Here is a 10,205-nt window from a genome sequence, read left to right as displayed (position 1 = left end):
CCTTCCCAAACCCTCGGTCTGCCTACATGCCCGAATGGCTGCGTTAGGAGGGCTTACCAGCTGCCACCTTTGAGCAGAACGGAACGTTTGAGCAGAACGGAAACCTGTCTGTGTGTGTGTGTTATATACATCCGCTGCTTGTACAAGCAATTAGCGGTCCCGCCTCAACGAACCAAGAGGTTCCAAGGCGAAGAAAGCTACATAAGAAGCTGTGCAATAGCGATAGAAGTACGACAGACGTGCGAACACAAACGCGTAAAGAGGCGAAGGAGAAACAACCACCAGAAGGAAACCGACACGGTAAAACAAAAAAGGCACTGCTCAGGACGGATACGTTGGGGCAACGAACCGCACAACCAGAAGGGGGCATTAGCCGGCCTCTAATATTATAGCATGTCCTAGCTTAATATACCAAATGTTATGTAGACGGGAACCTGTGCGGTGACGTTTTTATGATCTCGGCCGCGCGGGGTAGTGTATGCCTTAGTGTGGTCGCCTTAGCTGCGGCGACACGCGGCTCAGCACCCGGGGAACCTCGTACTTGCCGCCTTCCTCGCATCATGCGGGCAAGTACGAATATGGGGTTTCAAAAGCTAGCAGGCACCTTCACGCGCGCGCGTTTCACCACAAACAGGCGAGAATGGATGAACGGTTACATCAGTTATAACGGTGACATCAGATATAAATCTAGAGTAATTGCGTAACGGAATTCAATGCAGCGCGCGACTGTAAATTCGAGGGTTCTACGGGACCGACACATCATCCGTACACTGCACGTAGGCTACATCTTGAGTTACAGCGCTACTTCACGCCAAGACTCATTGCATAGGCACACTCGCCCCCAGAGGTCTCGCACCCTAACTCCGCCAGGTGGTATCTACAGTGCTGATAACTGCCAGACTGCTGATAACATGCGCTAGGTCAAATTGAAGTCTGCTTCGCTGGAGTTAGTAGACAACAGGGGATGCATACGCACGCAGGCCGCACGACCATAATGGTCACGTGGCTGCTACGAATCATAAACACACGGGAAAACGTTGCTGCTGTTCCTTCTGCTGCTGCAATGTTAGCCCAATACACAGTACTGCGGCGCCTAAACAGACTTGCCCAATCAGAGCATTCCGGTACCTACATACTCGTGGCCCGCGAGGCCACTATCCCTATCGATGCGCCGCCATATAAGCGATGGGTGAAGCAGACCACTACACGACCTTAGCCCGATGTTGGCTAAAACAGTTGTCCGGATCCTCCCCACCAGCCTCCGCCACCGCTGCTCCACCTAAAAACAGGAGTATTAGTGCTTAAGGTGTATCTCTATTTGAGAGCACCATCCAACACCTTCAATTCACTATTTACGAAACTATTCCTGTACATCAAGCGTCCGCCGAAAGACACTGAACACACACTACTATACAGGAAAAAGAATCAGAATAACTCTGCCGAACATTTCTGCGGCTGCCGATATTTCCTACTTTGTTGATCTGCACGCTAAAATACACTATTTCACACCACGGAAAGCTTGGATGAATCATACTGCCGTAGACCGCCAAAATCTGCGCATGCCAGCGCTCCACCATAGACGCCCAAGACCACCAGGATCGAGGGGTGGGCACGAATCCTTCAGGGATTTATGCTGTAAAGGGCGCTTGCCTCTTTGAGATCCGATACGAAACTGCTAGCCGTCGGCACCCTTGCGGTCCTTCCATGGACAACAGCCAGGGCTCTCACACCCCCCTCCCTCCGTAAGCGTGCGCATATTGTAGTGCCATCGTCGTGTATGTCGACCTTGTAGTACAATTAGTCTAACAGGTCGGCAGTCTTGCGGCTCGGCGCGCCAGACCCACCGAAGGGCATCACTTCCGTAGTCTCCGTGACCTCCGCGTCGCTGCCACCACAGTCGTCCTCTCCCTCCTCACCACTACGACGCTGCTGAATGGCGGACGACGCGCGTGATGCTGCCGGTATCGGAGCCGTGACCGTTGCAACTGCTGCGACATCGAGATCCAGCCTCTTGCCCAAGTCATGACTGCACTTAGCTGTCACATCTCCAGTGCCAGTCTCTGTGTCGCTGGCGGCATCCAGCTCGTCGCTGGGCGGCCCATCGTCATCCGCCCTCGACTGGCTGAGCGCCGGCGGCGCTGGGACCTCTGCGCCATAACCATCGTCCCCCTCCATCACTGTCGCCAACTCGCTGCCCAGATCCTTCGACTCCGCCCTGCGCCTGGACTTTGAAACGACCTCCTTCATGTCGCCCTCGCGACCCGCGCGAGATGTGGGAGCCGTCGCCGTGGTCATCGCGGCTTCCATGGACGCCGAATCCATGGACGCCGAATCCAATATGTTCTCGTCCGGCTCTTGCCAGCTATCCGACCCGGCCCGGGCAGCACGGTCGAGAGGGGTCGCCTTTGGAGCCTGCACGCCCTGGCTCCTTGGTGCTTCATCATCTTCGTCTCCCTCTGGTCCAAAAGAGTTCCCGCGGCTTCGATCTGTGGCTGAACGTGGCTTCGGCACGGCCGTTGAAGATGCTGCTGATGCTGGCCTGCTGCTGGTCAGCCGTACGGCAGCAGCCGCGGAAGTACCCGACTTCAGCCCTGCAGAAGAAGGCCTCGACTCTCCTCCTCCAGCTGCGGAAGACGCAGCCGATGCCGGCCTATCGGTGGGCGGCAGCGGGGCCGCGTAGGCCGAAGGACCCGACTTCAGCCCTGCAGAAGAAGGCCTCGACTCTCCCCCTGCCGCTGCGGAAGACGCAGCCGATGCCGGCCTATCGGTGGGCGGCAGCGGGGCCGCGTAGGCAGGAAGACCCGACTTTGCCCTGCAGAAGAAGGCCTCGACTCTCCCCCTGCCGCTGCGGAAGACGCAGCCGATGCCGGCCTGTCGGTGGGCGGCAGCGGGGCTGCGTACGCCAAATGACCCGACTTTAGCCCTGCAGAAGAAGGCCTCGACTCTCCCCCTGCCGCTGCGGAAGACGCAGCCGATGCCGGCCTATCGGTGGGCGGCAGCGGGGCCGCGTAGGCCGAAGGACCCGACTTTAGCCCTGCAGAAGAAGGCCTCGACTCTCCCCCTGATGCTGCGGAAGACGCAGCCGATGCCGGCCTATCGGTGGGCGGCAGCGGGGCCGCGTAGGCAGGAAGACCCAACCTTTGCCCTGCAGAAGAAGGCCGCGATCCTCTCTCTGCCCCTGATGCTCCACTGCCTTTGCCAAAAGTCGTCGCGTCAACACTACCCGCCGCCGGCGTCATGGCGGCCTTCGCGCCATATCCCTCCTGTGCGTCCTCCTCCTCGGCTCCCGCGAATGCGGCCTCACGGGTAATCCGTCCAGCCCAAGCTTGTTGTCCGACGGCTAATTCATCCACGCGCTGGTGTAAGGTTGTGCAACCAACCATGATGAGGCGAAAGGGAAAAAGGTGGGATTGGAAAGTTTGGAACCGGTGTCCGCAGCGGAAATACAAAAGGCAAGGCCCGGGATCTTCCATAACTGCGAGTTATTAGCTGTTATGTGTGAAGCATAGGTGAGCAAGGTGAGCATCCGAGGGCAGGACCCCATTCACGTGAAGGAAGGGATCCAACGACGGAGGTGACCGATACGTGACCGGCACGTGATATGCGTCAACTCGCCAACGTTTCCACAATGCGTTTTGGTTTGGGTCAGAGCGCTGCCTGTGCTACCGCAATTTGGTACAGAATAGCAGTCCACAAGAAAGACAAAGGCAGCTTCCTACTCACGCACACGAGCGCACGGGCAGCACGCGATCGCACTTAACAGCTTGTAAGATACGACTTAGCTACTGACAGGCTTCCAGGTAACAAAATCGCAGGACAGCTCGTTAGGAACGCGTGGACATGCAGACAGACATGGCACAGCCCCGGTGTGCGTCGCATACCCGGTCGCCTTCGGCAGTGCTTGGCCTCCCGGCGACGCTCGCAGGCCGATCCGGTGCCACTGCCTCGACCACGTCCTCGGGTGGCTTATTGCAAACTACACCACCCTTGCAGCCATTGTCGCCGCCTGCCGCCGCACCTTTCCCCGCATACACCGTATCCTGCAGGTCGGGGCGATCAGCACGGCAGCAATTATTACCTTTCACGGTCCGTAATACCAGTACTTATTTGTGCCTGCCAGCTATCACGCGCGTGGCTGCGAGCCAATGTTTTGCGCCACAGCCGCCCGCGCGCTGGCAGCGTCCACGCATCGACGCCTAGGGACAGGTACGGCTCAGCAACATCGTCAGCCTCAGGAAATTATAATTGGTTACAAACGTGGGGAAAATGTCTATCACAACCACACCCGTAATACATTATTACATTGTAGCTGTCGGACACGTCCTGCAACGAAAGGTGCCGCATACGTGCTAGGTAACGACGCCCCGCTCGGTACCGTCGCGCGGTAAAGGTCCATTCACTCACAGAGCTTTCTGGACGGCGCGTCTCTGAACCCACCGCGCGTCCAGCACTGGGCATAACTGTCTTTGCCGCGGCGACATGCACGACACCATCGCCAACGGTGTCGCGTCCGGTACCACAGCTGCCGGGGCGACTGATTCCCCCAAGGGCAGGACGACCCACATCGCCACCTTCCGCGTCTCGCAGCGGCTTCCCTGCAAGCGGTTTGCAAAAGAAACGCTGCCTTCATCTCAATGTTTGAGCGAATTTGCTGCTGGACAGACCATGAGTCCATGGCCACCAACACGCAACTTCTTTTGGAGTTTCTAGCTTGGTATCTACTTCCGGAACAAAGCAAGAGCTATAAAGGTAAGTAGTTGCGCTGCTTGCGATTTTTAATTCATGTTGCGCACCCCATACGCACCGGTTCTACTGGAAGAGCACGCGTCCTGAGGCCTCAACAACTTGTCCACTGGTGCACACGCTTGACCAGATGATACTTTTGTTGATGGAGCGCGACTGCAAACCTCAGGAGCCTTGGCTGAAGACGTGTAGTCGCGCTCTTGCTTGGTCGCGGCGATGGCGGCAGCTGCTGCTACCCGCTTGCTGGAATTGGGCTTCGCAGGCGCCGAAGCACCGCAACCCTATGAGCAGTAGGCAAGGACATGAAAAGCGTCTGTCCAGCTGAAAAGGCAAATAACGATGTGCATGCAACCACCGGATTGAAAACTCAGATCCGGCCACTTCTGGCCTTGCCAGCACGCCGACAAGGCATAACTCCGAGCTAAGGCGTGCCAGTTTCACATGCATGAAAATTCCTATGAAAAATCGATGCTGGCCAAGCGTCTTATATTATCGCTCGACGCACGAAGCTGTTCGTAGCATAGCAGAAAGCAGGGGAATGGCTTCTTGATATCATGCGCTAAACAGGTGATGCTGCATTTCAAGCAGACGAAAATAATCCCCACCCCGGGCCTCACCATTTTTAGTGCTGTATGTGCTTCGATCCAAGGAAAATGGGGTTCCGTGTGATCTGCCCCGCAATTGCCCGCTGTCACCTTGCGAAGCGCTAGCGCTGCGTTGCAAATACAGTGTCCAAAGTTTGGAGCAAGCACTTCCCTTTCTTATAATAACATCTTAACTTCAAATTCAATATCTTTAATAAGAACTACAGTGTATGACCAAAGTTTCAAGGGTGACCAGCATGGTGACGCAAGGCCCCCCGAGCCAGTTTTGCACTCGTTTGGGTACCAAGGCTCTGTGGAGTAACTCAGGCTTCCTATTCTCGTTGTATAAGATTTCAGGATTTGGAAGGCTTAGGTTTTTAGTTTTTAGAGTTTTACCAGACGGTGCCAAGGCGCTACGTCGCTTTACCAGGCAGGGAAAACCCACCGTGGCGCACGACAGCAAGTCGAGAACCAAGTTGACATTAAAAATGAAGCAGCGCAACACGGCATACGTCGCATAATTAATAGTCCGAAAAGGACAGGGAGGCCCGTCGTGACCATGCATGTGCAAATCCCCATCGGCGGGATGGATAAATCGTGTCGCGCCGCTAACCGTCCCAGCAGTTGCCAGCCGCGTGTACGCAGATTGTTTCCAAATCAGTCCCGCATATTGTTTGCAAATCAGTCATCCTAGCCTTCTACACTAAAGAACCATTCCATGGAATTAGTGGATGTTTAACTTTCAATGGGTCTGACACTCCGAAGCTTACTCGGCAAAGCGGCTGGTTGAGCAAGCCCTGGCAAGCCGCAGGCAACAAGCCCTGGGCCAGCCTGGGACCCTTACGTAGCACACCATGTCGCTCACCTAGCTAAGCTCACCAGGGCTTAAGAGCTTCCGTAATATGCTGGCAACCCAGGGGGGAGGAGGCATCCCCGCGCGCTGCACCCTTGTATAAATTGGAATTTCTTTGGAATTGTAGTGTTTGGCCGATGTCGCAGTGCTGGCCGGCAACAAACTCGGCAAGCCGCTACCATAACGAACCCGGCCGTCAAAACCCACCGCAACCATCCACCACCGCTTCCATTTAAAGCGGTCTTTTTTCCCACCTTGGGGCCCAGTAAGTGGGCACCTAACGCATGTTTCCAACGCGCCGGGGATTATCATCACATCAGGCAGCAAGCGGCAGCATGCTCTCTGTATAGATGCCTTGAAATCCTGGACGTAGCCGAGTCTGTTGCATCAGGTCCTGATTATTCCAAATTTGTAGGCCGAGGGTTGCGCTTCATGTTTTTGAGACAGCCCCGTTCAGGGTTGCCGCGTTAGCGGACGTCCCCTACCCTTGGGTGCTGTAACACCACCACAGCTTGTGTGGCTGTAGGAACTACTGATCAGTGAATGGAAGGAGGCTAAACCCTCGACGATGATGACTTTGCACCTGACTGTCCATGGGCCCTCGGGCTTTTACGGACGGGCCCCCGCCGCCCCCGTTCCAAGAATGTGCAGAACTTGCAGCTTGTAACTTAAAAGCAATCTGCATGACCCGGGGAAAATACCTGATCGTAAGATGATCACGTAACATGGACGTTCAACATAAACTCCCCTCGGGGTCTACAAATGACAAACGTCACGATTATAGCATAGCAAGAGCACAATAGTCCAGGTTCACGCGTGATGAACGATAGGCGAAGTGCCAAAAAGGTGAAGAGCGAAAGATATAACCTTTGGAAAATTCCGAACATAGATATGCATGTGCGCCAGAACAGCTATCTCCCCTTTGGGCGCAGCGTCCCCGTTAGCGGAGTTCAGGGCGGCGAAGGTCAGGCGTAAAATGTTTTTCCCACTATTATGCTCATCTAAATACTCGGTTCACTTGTCGAAGTACTCTGCAGCAAACCCTTTCGGGGTCTCTGCTGGCGGCGGGCATGGTAACCTAGAATGCACTCGACTGGATACGATCTTCAGCCACTCAACCAGGCGGCGGCCCCGCGGGACTTGAGGGTGCAGAGGTACTGCCGCAATCATTAAGAAATCCAACGCATCTGCTGGCGCCTTGTATAGCCACAGCAACGTTACGTGGAAGGTGGGGTAAATAGATTGTAAATGGGAAATGTTAACTACGTAGGTGTAGTGTTGTAGCGCCTTATAGCGTTACAGAGCCAAATCGCAAAGCGATGAAGGCGTGATCGGATTAAGACTGATCTATGAACAGTCTATGAATACTTTAAGATTAATAAGTGTTTCCTAATTAAGGATTGACACTCTTTCAGGGTTCCTACCCTAACCGAACAGACACCTCGGTCTAACCAGCTGTCAGGTGGTCCGAAGGGACACTCCACGACAGAAGTCGTTGCGGCCTCCTAAGCAACGAGTATTATATATACTCGGGAGGGAGCCTGGGATGGATGATTAATATATTTATATGTTAACAAAGAGACAGAGTTTAATTACTCTTTCTTAGACAAGAGCCCAGACCTTGGCGGAGCGAATCCGTCCTGTGACTTTCGGTTCTTGCTTATATTACGCGCTAACATTTTGGAGTCACAGCCTTCGCTCCAGGCTGTTATTTTCTTACAATAGGCCCTATAATTAGAAATCCTGAATTACAGAAGAAGGATTTAGAAGTCATCCAGTGGCAACTCTTTGTCGCGAGCTTAGACTCCGACTTCCCGTTCGACCTTTACGGTCGTATGGAATTTAACCCTAACAAATTACAGCGACTACGCGACCAGTTAGCTTTGGCGCTCGCTGCCTTCACCTTGAACGGTCGTGGCAAAGAAGTTAGAGGACCTCAAACTTACCGTTCAAGGTAAAGGCAGAGAGAAATCCCGAGGTAATTGAGAACCCTCTGAACCCTCCTCTGAACGGTAACTCGCGATTGAAAGCATTGAAGCTTTCCGAACCGCAATGGAAGCCCAACCATAACCCCGAAAATTTCATCCGTTATTTTCGGCTCTACTACGAGAACTGCCGAGAGGCGCCCCCTCCGTTCGTGGCCATGTTGGCCGCTCTCCAGAACCACCCGGAGGCCTCAGATTGGATAAACCAATATGGTGAATCCGCGGATTCTCGGCCAGATCGTCTGACGCTGGACGCGATAATCGAAGCCTTAAACGAGCGCTTCGTAGATTCGGTACGTTCTAGACCATTAGAAAAATCGCAGATGCTTTTGGACGGCAAGATTAGAATGGACGCCCAGAAAGGCGTACCTGAATATGCCGCTAGATTTCGTGAAGCGATTACAATTGCTAGAATGACCGACACTCCGACCATTTTGACCCTTTTCCGGCGCGGACTGATTTTGCCTTTGGTCGCTCCTTGCCGAGTGAATTTCAAAGGTGCAGAATTTGAGAACTTGAATGAATTAATAGAACATGCGATTGGAGAAGAAAAGAAATTGAAGGAAACTTCAAAGCGCCCTTCACTTAATTATTCTTATGCCGATCTACCCCTCGCCCGAAACAGACTCAGAAACGACCTCATGGTGTTAACACCTGGGTTGAAGTCGCAAAGAAACCTCGACCCCAACATCGAGTTAACGACGGTGCCGGCCCGTCTACGGTTGGACCGCCCCAGAACCATGTCAACGACGGGGCTGGGCCTTCGAACGCTAGACCGCCGTCGCAGCCGTCGCGACCGGTGCCCTCGACACGGACACCGCCGTTACCTTCGAATGCCGCAGAGAACTCTACTAAGAAGCGGAAAAATGACCTCACTGCAACCGAGTGGGCCATTTATAAGCTGTATGGCCTCTGCACTAATTGTGGTCGCCAGGGACACCTCGCTAAGACGTGCGGGAAGTGACGTGCTGCCCAGCTGCCTAGTGGCCAGCAGGCTGGGACTTGCCGAGTAGAAGACGATGATTTGAGACTCGAACCGCGCATAGACCCTTTAGAGACTTTCACGCAACCGAAACCTGTCTTGACATCGGTGTGTGTGCAGATTGAACGCGAGTTGAGACCTTTAGAACATTCGCTGGCATTATGTGCGCATGATCATCCTCGTGATAGACTACCTTCGTCGATTACGTGAAGTGTATGTGATGCGTGTCCACGAATGCGAATTGATCCGACAATCTTTGCGACAATAGAATCCCGTATTGGGAGGACGATTACGTTTGACGCCTGTGCAAGTGACGACGGCAATACTGCCGTATGTAAATCTTTTGGATCAGAATCGCGTCAATTTCTGTCGCTTGATTGCTCCGGCCACACCTTATGGCTTAATCCGCCAATTAGAAAGTTTTACGCTTATTTGAGACACTATCGACGTTGCAAAGAACATGATCCTAGTATGGCAGCTTGTACTTTAGTGCCTGAAACGCCAGGGAAGTTTCGCACTTTCCTAGACGGCATGACGTTGATTCAAACTTTTCCGAAAGGCACTCGACTGTACACAGCTTCCTACCCAGGATGTCCAGAACCTCCTCCACTGACAGAACCCTTGCAACTATGGTATGATTCCCCTTCTCCAGAACAGCGATTGAATCCTAGTTGCTGCTTGACAGAGAAAGATGCGTATTTAGACCTGTTCTCAGGGAAACTCAGTGAGACATCAGTACGCATTCTTCCCGATACAGGCGCAACGCACTGTTTCATCGCTAAGGCTTTGGCAGACCGTCTTGGATTAGCCTTAGAACCTTCGCCATGCGCGCCGGTACGCCTTGCTGATGCATCGTACGCGTCCGTCGCTGGTGAATGTAAAACTCGCCTTCGCATCGGAAGATTTCGAGCCGAAGTCCGTTTTCTCGTACTGCCGACGTTAACCACGTCCGCTGATGTTGTTTTGGGTCAGAATTTTCTGAGAAGGTACCGCGCAGAATTAAGACCCGCGGAAGGTTCCTTGAAATTGAGACGACCCACGGGACTTTCGGTTACGTT

General features: G+C 53.7%; 1 protein-coding gene across 1 annotated transcript; it reads right to left on the bottom strand.

Moving 5' to 3' along the window:
* Positions 1-1,797: 1,797 nt before the first annotated feature.
* VOLCADRAFT_93065 (uncharacterized protein) lies at positions 1,798-8,598 on the bottom strand (the record flags this gene model as incomplete). Its single annotated transcript, XM_002952326.1, has 6 exons — positions 1,798-2,982; positions 3,882-4,040; positions 4,438-4,595; positions 4,805-5,024; positions 5,361-5,455; positions 8,535-8,598. The coding sequence occupies 6 exons, from the start codon at positions 8,596-8,598 to the stop codon at positions 1,798-1,800; spliced, it is 1,881 nt and encodes a 626-aa protein (XP_002952372.1).
* Between the last annotated feature and the right edge of the window lie 1,607 nt (positions 8,599-10,205).

Source organism: Volvox carteri, assembly GCF_000143455.1.
Source record: "Volvox carteri f. nagariensis unplaced genomic scaffold VOLCAscaffold_29, whole genome shotgun sequence".
NCBI classification, from domain to species: Eukaryota; Viridiplantae; Chlorophyta; class Chlorophyceae; order Chlamydomonadales; family Volvocaceae; genus Volvox; species Volvox carteri.
This window is presented reverse-complemented; position numbering and strand designations above follow the sequence as displayed.